Source organism: Opisthocomus hoazin, chromosome 21, assembly GCF_030867145.1.
Source record: "Opisthocomus hoazin isolate bOpiHoa1 chromosome 21, bOpiHoa1.hap1, whole genome shotgun sequence".
NCBI lineage: Eukaryota > Metazoa > Chordata > Aves > Opisthocomiformes > Opisthocomidae > Opisthocomus > Opisthocomus hoazin.
Window position 1 is genome coordinate 8,377,279 of NC_134434.1, and position 13,327 is coordinate 8,390,605.

General features: G+C 52.2%; 1 protein-coding gene across 4 annotated transcripts in view; it reads left to right on the plus strand.

The window, feature by feature from the left end:
* The window catches only part of TBC1D16 (TBC1 domain family member 16), a 31,252-nt gene that overhangs the window by 1,487 nt on the left and 16,438 nt on the right, over window positions 1–13,327 (plus strand). For 3 of the 4 annotated variants that reach the window (XM_075440677.1, XM_075440676.1, XM_075440679.1), the window contains exons 2-3: window positions 5,181–5,416; window positions 6,453–7,071. In XM_075440677.1, coding sequence (XP_075296792.1) covers window positions 5,239–5,416; window positions 6,453–7,071 — 797 coding nt within the window. In that variant the 5' untranslated portion in view covers window positions 5,181–5,238. Of the gene's footprint in view, window positions 1–968; window positions 1,230–5,180; window positions 5,417–6,452; window positions 7,072–13,327 lie in introns of those variants that run through there. The other variant, XM_075440678.1, reaches the window with a different exon arrangement.

Genomic DNA, 13,327 nt, shown 5'->3' on the forward strand with positions numbered 1-13,327 from the left:
CCTCTGATGATAGCATTTCATTTCCCTTTTTATCTCTGAGTCACAAACTTGCAGTATTTAGTCTGCTGTCCCGTTTTTACCTTCTCAGCTGAGATGCATCTGAGTGGAGTCTGTCCCAGTGAAGTGACTGGCGTTGAAGTTGTGCGAGTGCCAGGGTTTCAGCCTTCGCAGGTGACTGCTGTTCCTTTTCCTTTGCTCTGTACTCTGCGTGCCACTGCTGCACCGGCAGGTCAGGAATGAAAGACTTTTGGTGACCTACATAATTCTCCCCGTGAAATGGGATGGCTTCAGAATGGCTCCCTATGGTAAACTTTTTTCCTTGATTTGGCTAGGTCATCTTAAATAGCTCCAGCTAGTAGTTAGTAGTTTTGAAAGGTTTTAGTTTTTTTCCCCGATGTAGAGGTACTGCAATACAAAGGGAAGGTCGTTACAAGGGCTCTCCTGTGTACACAGAGAAGTGTAGATGAAGTAAGTGACTAGCTGAGAGTCGCACAGAAAATCCAGTCAGAGGACTGGAAAGAAGCCGCGAGTCCTGACTCCCGGGCGCCTGCACTGCACCTGCGGTCGCTCTGCCTGCCAGCGTGCTCTGACCTGTGCCGGAGCCACCAGAGATGCCGACCCGGCGTTTGCTCTTCCCAAGGCAAGGAGGATGCAGGGACTTCTGCCGTGTTTGAAACCTCCCCAGTGCAGTGACTCTCCCCTCCTTAAATATGTGAAATCAAATTGAAGTTATTAAGGGCAAAAAAGAAAAAAAGCCTGTTGTGTTTTTCATACTTAAGGCATTTCATGCTTAAATTTGGGGCTGGCGTTTGACAGCTCGTGTTTCTCCTCTGTGCCCAGGCACGCTGTAGGTCTCGTATTTCACTTCAAAAGCGCTGTAGCTTGGCTTATTTTGCATGTAAAGCTATTAAACTCCTGGCACAGCAAATTTGCCATTGGAGCTGCAAGACCCGCTGCCAGGCACAAAGCGCTCAGCGGTGGGACTGGTCGGCGGCAGCCGACCCCAAAGCGCAGGCTGCGTGTGCCTCTGCAGGCTAAACTCATTTGTGAGAGAAGCCTGGCTGCCTTGTGCGCTCCAGAACCGCTCCGGTGTCAGCGTGTGCCGCACAGGCAGGAGCGGTGTGCCCGTGTCAGCCCGAGCAGGAGCCCTGCGTTGCCCTCCTTTGCCGGAATACAGGAATCTGGCGCAACCGGAGGCAGCAACATTTGGTCCAGCAGCGTGTGCCAAGGTGAGGGTGCGATCTGCCAAGCCAAACAGGATTTTGTTGTTTATCGGTTTGTGAGAAGGGGAAGGGCATTTCTGCGGGAAGCCAGCAGCCGGTGTTATTTGAGATGCTGCTGGCTGGAACTGGTCAGGCCCTTGGGAAGAGGCTCCTGGGGTGACTTCAGGAGTTGGCTCCCCAGCGCGTTTCTGAGATCTCGTGTAGCTGAGAAGTGCTGGCATTGACTGGGAGAGCAGCCAGCGGCTGCGCGAACAGACTCGGTAGCTGTAGCAAAGATTTTTAGTGGTGACAGTTGATGTGTGGGAGAAGAAAATGTATGTGTGCTTAATAAATATTGGCACTCAGCAAGAGCTTATCAGCTAATTCAGTGCTTCAGCTGCTGGAGAGGTGGGTTGTCTTTGCCACATTGAAAAGAGTCCTTTCAGATCAAGGCATAAATAGACAATTAGCATGAAAAATATATTTTTTTGAATGGTGCTAGTTGAGTGCTGACATAGCTGTAGGACAGTTCCCGCCTGCCTTCCCAAGCCTGCGTAGCAGGCAGCAGCAGTACCTGTCCCTCCTCACCACCCAGGCCCCAGGGACTGTACGTGCAGATGTTGTCCCGCGCAGAAGAGGGCTCAGAATAGAGCAAACCCTGCAGATGTGGTCTCTTTATTACTTCGTGGTTTGTGTTGTATGAACTCCTGCCTTCTGGGAAGGAACACAGGCTGTGTTTGAGGGACTTTGGGGGTTGTACAAGCAGACTGAATGACCTTCAGAGGTCCAGTCCATCACCTGGCCCTAGCTGGGACTGACTGCCTATCTACTTCTGCGGCCTGTCTTTGAAACCCGCCAGTGATGGAAGTGGCTTCTTCAGGTTGCTCTGTTCTGGTACACCATTATCCCTGCTGTTAGAATGACTAAACTAGATATTCCTTGCCATGGATTAACTGGCTTACTACTTCTCCTGTCCTCCATAGACAGCTCTTCCTTTTTTTGGCAGTGACAGTTCACATGTATGAGGACTTCTAATGTGTTCCCCTTTAATCTGTCCTAGGCAATCTCTTTCCATGCCCCAGACCACCCTTGTCACTCTCCCTGAAACCGTCCAGTGACTTGCATCTGTTTTATTTTAGTGCTGCAACCAAAGCTACACAGAATACCCTAGCCTGTGGCAACAGCGAAAGGATTAATTTGAGTCTAGTTGATTATACTTGTTTGTATCCCAGTATATTTGGCTATTTGTTTGCAGCATCGTAGTGGACCCTGATTTCTGATGCATAGCTCTTCTGCAAGACAAACGCAACAGACTAAATTTCTATGCTGGCAGGACATCATCTTCTTCACCTCCTGTCTCTCTTTTTCTTTAGCTGTTGTTTCCTCTTCCCAACAGTGTGTGCATACCTGCAGAACTGTCCACCTGCGTGTCAAGGCAGTGCTGAAGCAGCAGGTGTTCGGCAGGATCAAAGTGGTATTTCCCTTTAAATTCCTCCTGCTTTCCAGGCAGCAGCTTTTGATCTTTTACCTGTCGCTTTGTTCTTTCTCTGCTAGGTAAAAGCTAATTAAATGTTGCCTCTGTTGGCAAAGAAGTCGTGCACCTCTGCCTGCATTCCTGAGAGCCCCTGGGGAACTGCAGTAGGACATCACACAAGCTTGTGTTTCATACGTGCATCTCCATCTGCTGTCCTTAGTAGGAAAAGCTCACTCGTGTTTTCTGAGGAAGCATTCCCTGGTCAGCAGCCACGGCCACCTGATACCACCTTCCTCCTTTTCATATGCAGGTTTTGCGCATTTAGAGTTCTGATGAAATAGCTGACGTAGCTAAAGGTCTGGACAGGCAGGCTGGTCTCAGCCCTGACAGCGACGGGGCACAGCTGCGCAGGCTGTGCCGCCTGCAGAACGCCGTGGTGGCAGAGGACCCTCTTCAGATGCGCCGGAGGCTCGGGGCCTCTGATGCCGCACAGGGTGCTCCACACCACTGCTTCGGACTCCCTCAACGCTGTGTTGAAATGGTGTGTTGTAACGTGGAGGTGGGAAGGAGGAGTTGCAGCCGAGTTACTGTCTATATTCTTGCAGGGTGCAATGAGAGGAAGGGTGACTTGCTCTTTAACTGTGGTTGAGACAAATTACGTTCTCCAAGATAGAACCCAGAGCCTGAAACAGTAGTGTGTTGTTTGGAGATCTGGAGAAGAACGAGCATATGGCTCCACTGGTGCTTGGATTTGGGGCTGAGACGTGACGATGCGTGTTGCGTTTGGTGCTAGATGGAGACATGGATGCGAAGGACTTGCAAAGTAATTCCCTTATCCTGAACACTTGCTGGGTTCAGTTCATAGCAGGGTGGAGGCTTCTCCATCAAGTTCCAGCAAAGACAGAAATGCAGAAACTGCGTATGCTGTGATTCAAGCTGACAAATCCAGCGATTGCCGGTTAAACCAATGGTCTGTCCTTTAATGAAGGTTCTGGCAACTACTTGGCAGTCTCGTTTGCAGTCTTCTGTATGTACAAACCTGTCAGAATCAGGACAGCAATTTCCTTCCCTGCAGATGTCACTCCGCTCTTTGGGAAGCGTTGGTTTCTGTTTGCCCTCTCTACCTTCTTGCTTTCTTGTTTGTCTGGAGATACTGTTAAAACCGTGTTTAAAGAAAACAGAGCTATTCAATGTTTGACCATGCTTGCTTGCCCCTAAAAGTTTCCTGCGTACAGTGACCCTGACGGTACAAGTCAGGGCCTGTCTGCTTTTCTTTTTGTTTCTGGCTACCCCTGTAGCGTGCTCCGTGGACCGTGGCGTGGCACTTGTCACGAGGAACGCGCTGAGCTGATCTCTGCATGCACTGCCCCTGGGCTTGGCACTGCGGTGCTGTGTGGTGCGTGCTGGGTCAGACTGGCCTGCTCACGAGCAAGGAAGGCCATGTAAATACAAAGGAACAAAAGTAGATGTTTCCTCTCCTGGTGTGCTTTTGGCAGAACAGAAACTGCCGTGCCTCGGATGGTCTGCTTCCCAGCTAGGGACGGTAGCAGCAGGCAGAGCCTGCTCTGCGTTGGATTGTGTCGGGCTGTCTGTGGGATTGCTTCATGCAAGACCCACCATCAAGTCTGCTTCCTGATTTGCCTGCTAAATAGCAGATAGCTTGGGCACCCCCTCTGAATTCACGGTAGGGCTGCTCGTCAACAGCCCCGATGAGGACCCCGTCTCAGCTGAGAGCAGAGCTGACGTGGTGGTTAGCTGCGGATCATACTCCACAGTTAGCTAAGTTTTACCTATTGGTAGAATAGGTAGATGAAATGTTTGCCTGGAGTTGGCATGCCGTGTGCTGCTGCTGCTGGATCTGCCCACTCTGTTGAACGTGGGTCTCTTGCCACCTAGCTCTGAAAAAGCTCTGTTTAACTATCACTGCTCAAAAAAACCCAAACGAAAATAAAAAACCCAACCCACACCCCTCAAACGCACAGCAGGAGTATGCCAAAAAGCGGTGAGCACACGATGAACTTGTTTAGATTCATGATTTCTTTTGAGAGCGGTGGTTACTGTGGATGAGGCAGCGGCCCCTTGTTTAATGCCATGGTCTCAGCAGTTTCTTCTCTGTGCTGAAGGAATCCTCCAGGGTCTACTCTGACTCTCTCTTGTCATCCCCAGGACAGTGATACATTGGGCAGCTCTGCATTCCCTTAATGGACAATTTTCAATGACAAGCACTATTTTTCTGTTTCCTCCCTGCAGTAACTATTGAAATGTGGGGGTTTGCTGCCTGCATATTTCTTTCTTGCAGATGAGAACATCCTGGGATTCTGTACTTCAGCATCTTTAAAACGCAGAGATGATGTTACAGATCCCGAGCATTTGGAGGCTCTTGCTTGAGTTGTAGGATTGATGCAGCAGCTGATGGGAGACCTCTTCCTACTGAGACAGTGGTAGGCGCGTGCTGTGCTGTCGTTATATTTGTTCTAACACCATTTTTTCCTCCTTCTCGGCAGATCTTCTGAATTTGGCTCCTGATTAAAGCTGACAGATAATGGAAACATTTCCTTGGCGATGTCTCTGGGGCGACTCCTCCGACGTGCCTCTTCAAAAGCTTCCGACCTCCTGACCTTGAATGCTGGTGGTGGCGGCAGTTCATCGTCTGTGCTTGATGGGGAGATTATCTACTCCAAGAACAATGTCTGTGTCCATCCACCGGAGCTGCTGCAAGGCATCGGGGAGCATCATCCAGGTGATAGTGCGTTGCAGACGCTGCTCATTCACTCTTTTCCTCTCTCCTGGGGTGTGTGTTTGTATCGGATTCTACATCTTGGGCTCCAAAGAATGAAGAGGTGCCAGCGGGAGACAGGGCAAGGCAGTCTTACGGGGGCCTAAGGAAAACCATCCGCAAGCTGATCCATCAGCTCTTCTTTTAGTAGGAAAATTGATGGTATTTCTCCTTTCTCTTCTGGTCTAGCGTGGATTTACCTGTTTTAGTAAATCCTCTCATATTGCCAGGAGATGGACAGTTGTCATTTGAGAACAGCAACTTCTGTTGCCCTTTCAAATATGTGTATTGTTCAGGGAAGCCAAGTGTCATCTTGTAACTCTTACTGCTCGAGTGGCCGCAACAACCACTGGTAAAGGGAAAAGAAAGAGAACCTGCTTGTGGCTGCACGCACTGGGGTGAATGAGGATAAACACTGCTCTGTCCCTTTATTCTCATCTGTTACTGCGCTCTTTCATGTTCTCATCAAAGAGAGCCGTGGCTACTGGCTTAGCTTCACAAAACTAATTATTCTGTGAACTCACGCTTCCCTTTTTGTGTGTGAGACTCTTTTCTATTGGCTTTCCATGAAAATTGTAGCCCTTTAGTTATGCTAAGGTAAATATTCTTGAGAAAGAAATGTTTAGCTGGCACTTGAAATTGTTTAACGAACAGTAGAAGTTTTTCATATGGTAACATATTTCAGAATTTACTCTTGATTACTAATCTGTCTAGGAAGTTGGAAGTATTTGCATGTTGTTTCAATGTCCGGTTAGGGCAGGGGGAATTTAGGCTATTCAAAAGCCATATGCAGACTTGAAATTATTTGTAAATGCTGAATAATGTTGAGCACTCCACAATTCATTTGGCAGAATTCTCTCCTGGTAAGCAAAAGGGTTTGTTTTGCCCATGTGTAGTGGTGGTGAAGTGGGGGGAGACAGGGAAGGGCAAATTTCAGGCTTATGCATTTTCCTGAGAATAAAGCTGTGGCATAACTGATTGCTCCTTTGCTCTCTCGAAGGCTATTTGTGCTTGTACATGGAGAAGGATGAGCTACTTGGAACTACGCTTATCCTCGCCTGGGTGCCCAACTCCCGCATCCAGAGGCAGGATGAAGAAGCCCTGCGCTATGTCACTCCTGAGAGCTCCCCTGTCCGTAAAGCTCCCCGCAAGCGCGGCTGCCATGCTCAGGGTTTCGGCATTGTCCGGCAGGCTTCCCCCACCGAGCAGAGAGGGGCAGTGATCCTGAGAGAAGACATCTTGTCTGGGTCACAGCTTGGGAAAGATGTGGCTTACATCAGCTCCCCGTCTTCGGAAGGGGAGAAGTGCTGCCCCGCAGCAGATGGCACCCACCGGTGCCCCCAGCCTGCCCGCAGTGACTCGGGAATCCTATCGACAGTCAGCTCTCAGGAGGAGCAGAACAGGTCGGAGCTGTCAGTGGAGGGCACGGAGGAAGGTCTGGACTGCAGGCCAGAGCCGGGGGAGGACGAGGGCTCCTTGGAGCTGTCTGCTGATGACGTGAGCAGGGACAGTACTTTTGACTCTGATTCTGATGCCTTCTCTTCCCCCTTCTGCCTCTCTCCCATTAGCGAAGCCCTCGGGAAAAGCAGCAGTTCTGTGTTTCTGGATAATGACAGCAGGTGAGTGCATCCTTTTCTCTAGTTTCTGGGCGAATAGCTGGGGTGCTGGTTGCTGAGCTTGGAGATGCTGAAGGAGACTGAGAAGCATCACAGTGGAGTTGAGCTGAATATGCTGTCTTGCTTCAGGCCTGCTGCAGACACGTGTATAATTGACAGGAAATTGTTTGCCGGCCAGTCGTGCTGCTCAGTGAGCCCTGGCCCTGAACGTTCAGGGCTGTGTATGTGCAGTCTTTCAGGTGAACTGTCTTGAACCCTAGAAGCAGCGTTACTAAATTAAAAATGTCCTTTGCTGAGCTGATAGGCTCAGCTGAGGAGCTGTGCTGGTGGCTTCTGGTGGAGAGCCGCATCAGAGCGTCTGTCTGACTTCTTCTGAGCCAGGGGTGCCTCTCTGCAAGGCACCGTGGTGACGCGAAGTCTGCATGTGGTGAGCGTGCTTTGCTGGTGTTCGGCGCGTGGGCCCACTTCAGACATAAAGACTAATTCTTACATGTCTAACTGGGATATTTTGGTCAACACTGGTATATCTTGTACAACTTACTGTATCGATGCACAGTGTTTCCGCACTCTGTGCAGCGTATCCCTCGGCTTCCTCTTGGGGAGGAGGGGTGTGCTGCGTTCATGAAGCACCAGATTTTAAGGATATAGCTCAACTTTAAAACTATGCCTGAAATTAGGAAAGAAGAGTTCTCCTTTGTGTGCGTCGGCAATGTGCAGGCTGCATTAAGAGCTGACGTTTGAAGGGATTTTGCCTCATTATGTTATGGGCTAATCTCAAGCCCGGAGAATGCCAGGAAGAACAAGGTTTATGAAGTATTCTAATTGATTCAACTCTCTCTGGATATTTTAAAACACTTCAGTGCGATGATCTCAGACTTTGTATCAGCTTTGCATTTGATATGCATCCTGGCAGCATGCTTCAAATTAACAGCGAGCCCTCAGGGTTTTCTGGGCTTGAGCTCTGCAGCAGGCGGGTGGGCAGCGGTTTGAGCCGTGCCTGGGCCATCCCATCCCGTCCCACCCCACCCCACCCCACCTCTCCCCTGGCTGCAGAGGGGCATTGCAGAGCAGCTGTGGGGTCCCCAGGATGGGCCTTTGCTTTGCAAATGGTGTTGAGCAGTGTCAGTTTGACAGTGTCCCTTTCAGCTCTCTGAATACGATGCCTGACCGTCTTTTTTTGACAATAGGAATGTAGAAAACTTTGGGAACTACATAAATGTCACAAAATGCACATTGAAAAAATTTTACAGAGAGGTCTTTGCATGATGAAATATCATTCCTAATAGCTGACTTCATTTTGTTGGTTCCTCGGTGATTCGTCCCACTCAGGTTGTGTGTTAGCACTGGGCTGCTGCCTGGGGGTTGAAACCTCAGTTGCATCTGCGTTCAGAGAACGCTGTGTTTGTGTAGCCATTTCTTGGCCTTGACTTACAAAAAAAAACCCAAATCCACTGCCACCAAAGCCTCTGTTTAAGGTGTGTGAAATTTTTTTCTTTGAAGCAGCACTGATAATCTGTGTTTGACCTGTCTCTATCACCCCAAACAAGTGAAGTTTGGGGGATTGGGAGGGGCGGGCTTTAAGCATTTTTTTTGTAAATAAAGTATTTAAATGTTTCTGTGAACATTTCTGAGTTCCAACAGTAAGATCTTAAAGGCAACTGTTCCTGTTTTTCAGCATGTGTGGGGGGAAGCTGTGGCCCAGTTCACTTGCACACCCTGAGCTACGGGTCGTTATCCCCACTGTAGCGGGAGCAGCGAGGGCCATGTTCTGAACAATGTCCCGACTCCTGAAACCCGGGAGACTGAGCCCCTCCTGGGGACCCCTCCAGCCTTGGCACAGGGCCCTGAGCTGGGCAAGGCACGCAGCAGCCTTGCAGAGCTTGGCATGCCGGAAGCGGAGCCGGTGCGGAAGGCTGCAGCGTGCGGGGCACGGCAGGCACGCAGGCAGCGGTGTGGTTTAGCTGTTTTGCAGCACTGACGCTCTGGCTGCTGGTAGTGTCGGGGAAGGAAGGAAATACAGTTTAGTGCATCTTCGCGACCTCGGCTGTGCATCGGTGCAGGTTTCCTGGCTGTTTCGCAGCTGGGCTCGGGCGAGCCCTCTGCCAGCTTTCCTCCCGTGGGCTCCCCGGCCGCTCAGCAGCGCGGAGCCTGGCTTTGCAGACTCCGCTCCGGCTCCTGGTAACTCCCCTGGAACCAGTCCAGAAGCCTCGTACAGTGTATGCAGCACTCGCAATTTGCAGCAGATTAATAAAACAGACCTTTCGTTGTTTGGGACTTCAGACTTGAAAGGCTTTTGTCCAGTGTGTCCATTTTTTATGCCAATTTGTTTTTCACTGTAGAGCCCCCTTGCATGGTATCTGCAGGATCTGACAAACTGCTTGAGTCAGTTTTACACAGAATACTTTGCAGGCATCTTGTCAAAAAGCATTCTCTTATCTCCTGTGTTCACCCCAGCAATCTGAGGGGCGGGGGATGCTGTTGCAGAAGGCACTACAAGCATGAGGACAGCTTCCTTGTTTCTTAAGGGTTTGTTGTTTGTTTTTTTTCTGCTGGCTGCTTCCCATCTGAGCCGGAATTGGAGTGCGAACAAAGTTTGTGCTGCTGGCAGATTGTTTCGACTCCTTTCCCTCCCTACCCGCTGGTCACCACCTCCTCCCCGCAAAGAGGAACGAATGTTTCTGGTTATTTCCCTCTGCACTGGGGAGTTGTAAAGAGAACTCTGCTTTTCCCCATCATTGTTTCAGAGGCCGAAGCAGTGCACTGCGTGGGTATTTCAGTCCAGCCATCTTTCTTTCAGTGCAAGTAGATACTGTCAGAAATGGAAGAATGTGGCATTGTGGAAGAATTAGGACATACAGGTAGACTTGGACTAGATGAGATCAGGGGCTCAGCAAGCTGCTTGCCAAAGGACCAGGAGTCACAAGGTCCGGGTGCCCCTTGGAGCATCCCCTGAGAAGGTGGCCTGAGCAGCAGGGAGCCGACAGACGCATACCGTGCGCGCGGAGCAGGACGTGTGCAGAAGAAGGGAGCTAGGCTTGGAAGCGTTTGCATTGCACAACGAGTCAGCCATTTGAAGTCAACAATTTGCCCAGTAGAACATAAGGAAATAAAAACGTATCCATTGTTTTTTGGTTTTTTTCCTCTTTGCTTCTCAGTTTGACAGGCTGCCAGGGATCCCATGCAGCGATCGATGCTTTCCTCCCATTTACACAATTCCTTGGGCTGTGAGCTATGGGAGTGGCCCATCACCAGCGTACACATTCTTGCCTCTCTTCTTAGACGAGCCTGGCACCACTGCTGCGTAGTGCACCCGTCTCTCACGGAAAGGTGGCTTTGCCCCCTTGGTTTTTGTGTCCTGGTTAGCTATGGGGCCCCTTTCCGCGCGTAGCACGCGGTGCCTGCAGGGAGGTAGCTGATGTGGGAAAGGCCTGTATCGATAGCGGCTGTGTCATTGACTGCATTTCTGTAGGACAGGAGGGATACTGGAAATAAAATCGTTCCATTCCGTTCCTTTCTTCCCCTGTCCCCGTTGTTTGCTGTCTGTCAGGAAACATTTGCCTTGTGGGCTGGAGGGCACTAATGCAGGACAACCGTACTCTGTACCCAGCTTTGGCTTGCTGCAGCCCTGCTAAATTACTCAGCTTCCATTTTCCCCGCCAGTAAAGTGAAACTAAAAGCCTTTTGTTACATCCTCACAACCAAATAGCATCTGACACCTCTATAATGTCTTTCAACCAACGCTTCTGAAGTTATTCTAACTGGCCATGACATCAGATCTATACCAGTCTGTTGCAGAAGCACTTAGTGCTCTGTAAGCGGGGTTCGGTTTGCGCTGGCTTTTGTGCTGTGCCAGAGTGCTCCTGGCTAACAGGAGCTCGCGCTGGCCATGGGTGGTAGGGCTGCTAAAGGCTTTGCGCCTCGGTGATGAGCTGCCCTTGCTGTTACCTGACTAGCACCGCACGAAAAAGCTGAAGAGGACAAATAAACGCTGGCATGGGTTCCTTCCCTAACTCCAGGTTGGGCTGGCGGTCGATACAGTCAGAATTTGGACTGAGAAGCCTTGGTGGTGGAGTCGTATGAGTGGAGCTTGGGGCAACGTCCGGGCCGCGGCCGGAGCTCTGCGGACAGTCCCGCAGGTGGTGGAACAGACGCCAGCTCACGCATGCACAGCTCTGCCTTTAAAGGACAAGCAGAAGCGATGTGACCAGCATGGTCACAGATATCAACGTAAGAAGGAAACATCTTTCATAAGAAGGTGATAATTTTACCAACCAGTAATAAAAATAATGAAACATTTTCATAATGGAGCTCAACGATGGTACAGTTCTCACGTTCTTCAGCAGACATGAACTGACAGAACTATCGCAGGCCGTCTAGGCAAAGGACGAGGAAAAACTCCTTTGGCGTCGCAGTTGATGCAATTTCTACAGATGTGTTGCACATCCTGTTGTTACGGCTCTTCCCAGGGAGCTAATCAGTAAATTACCTGCTCACGAGGGAGCGGAGGCGCCGCGATTCGGAGGGTGGCGGCAGCTGCAGGAGCCGGTGGTAACAGCGAACGGTGTTGCATCATGTTGTTTTGGCAGCTCACCTGAAAGGCTCAGTGCTGTTCAGGGCTCTGCAGAATAAACAGGAGGCAAAATTACAGGGGAAATGAGCTGAAATTAGTGCAAACTGGCAGGAGCTCTGGAGTCATCAAGAGGTTGGGAATTCGTCGGTGCTGCAACAGAGATGATTATGTTCTCAGAACCAGGGGAATTGGTCACAGACTTCAAAATCTCCTGTAACTTCTTGCAGCATCTTGGCTCATGCTCTCTTACGTTGGATGATCTCAGCCTTGGGGATGAGTGCATGGGGTGCCTCGCTGCTTCAGGCTCAGCCTCCCGTTCCCCAGGACCTTGCCTGGCCTAGTGTGACTTGTGATGTAAGACACCAAAGCCCTTAATTCCAGTTGTACCCAGAACCGTGCCCAGGATCAAAAATATCCCCAAATCCTGCTTCCATCAGAAGGAGAGTCCTTACCTTCTCTGTGGGTCGTGGGGTGGGTGTGAGCTTCACCTGGGGCAGTACCTTCAGGTGCTCTGCACGGAGCCGGGTGCTGGGAAGAGGAGCTGGCCTTCGCCGTTTGCCGTCAGCGGTGCTGTGTGATCAATTAAAGACGCTACCGGCTGCAAAGCCGAGAAAGTTGGAGAGATCCAAGCGATTGCGGAGGCATACGGCTCTATCTTGCTTTATATAAATATTTGAACAGCAAGAACATTAATTATAGCAGGTTTGTTTTTTCCCTCCGTTGGTTGGCTGCCAGGTCTCTGTGGAAGAAAACAGCGACAGCGAACTCGAGATCAGGAACCAGCAGCCGCAGCTAGCGGGGTCGTGGGGCTGCAGGGTCAGGGGGCTGCTTACCGGGGGCTTTGGGGGACGAAGGGTCAGAGAGGGCGGGCGGTGGCACGGCCACGCCGGCGGCAGCGATGGAGGAACGGGGGGGGAGCCGTTCTGACCCCCGCCGTAGGGGTTCGGGGGCGCCGGGCCTTGCCTGCGAGGAGGGGGAGGCTCGAACTGGGACTTCGGGGGGAGCGGGGGCCGTGGGGCCGGGCTGGGCCCGGCGGGGAGCGCGGCGCGGCCGCCAGGGGGCGGGCTCTGCCCGGCGGCGCTGCCCGGTGCCGCACTCCCCCCCCCTCCCCGCGGGTGGGCCCGTGCCCGCTGCCCCCCGGCGCTGCCTCGTGCCCCCCCCCCCCCCCCGCTTTCCCCCGGTCTCCTCTCGGCGGGGGAAGCCGAGCGCCCGTCTCCCGCCCGCCGCGACGGGGCCTCCACCGAGGCGCTGGGGCGGGGGGGGGTGCGCTGCGGCCCGGGGTGCAGGCCCAGCGCCGCGGCCCCCCGCGCAGGCGGCCCCAGGGGCGGCGGCTCCCCGGTGGGATCGCGGCGGGACGGGGTTGGGCCCGGGCCCGGCGAGGCGCGGGGCTGCGGGCTGGGGGGGGAGCCGGGGCCCGGGGTGCTGGCGGTCCCTCGGGCGCGAGTTTGCAGCAGCGCGAGGTCCCGGAATCCTGGCCCGGAGCGGAGGGGAGCGGGGCTGGCGGTGTCCGCAGCTTTGTGAGGGAGCGGGGGCTGCTCGGCCTGGAGCAGAGCAGGCGCCGGGGTGACCTTAGAGCAGCTGCCGGTGCCTGGAGGGGCAGACAGGAAGGGTGGGGAGGGGCTTTTCACAAGGGGGTGCAGTGATGGGACAAGGGGGAGCGGCTCCAAACTAAAAGAGGGCAGATTGAGA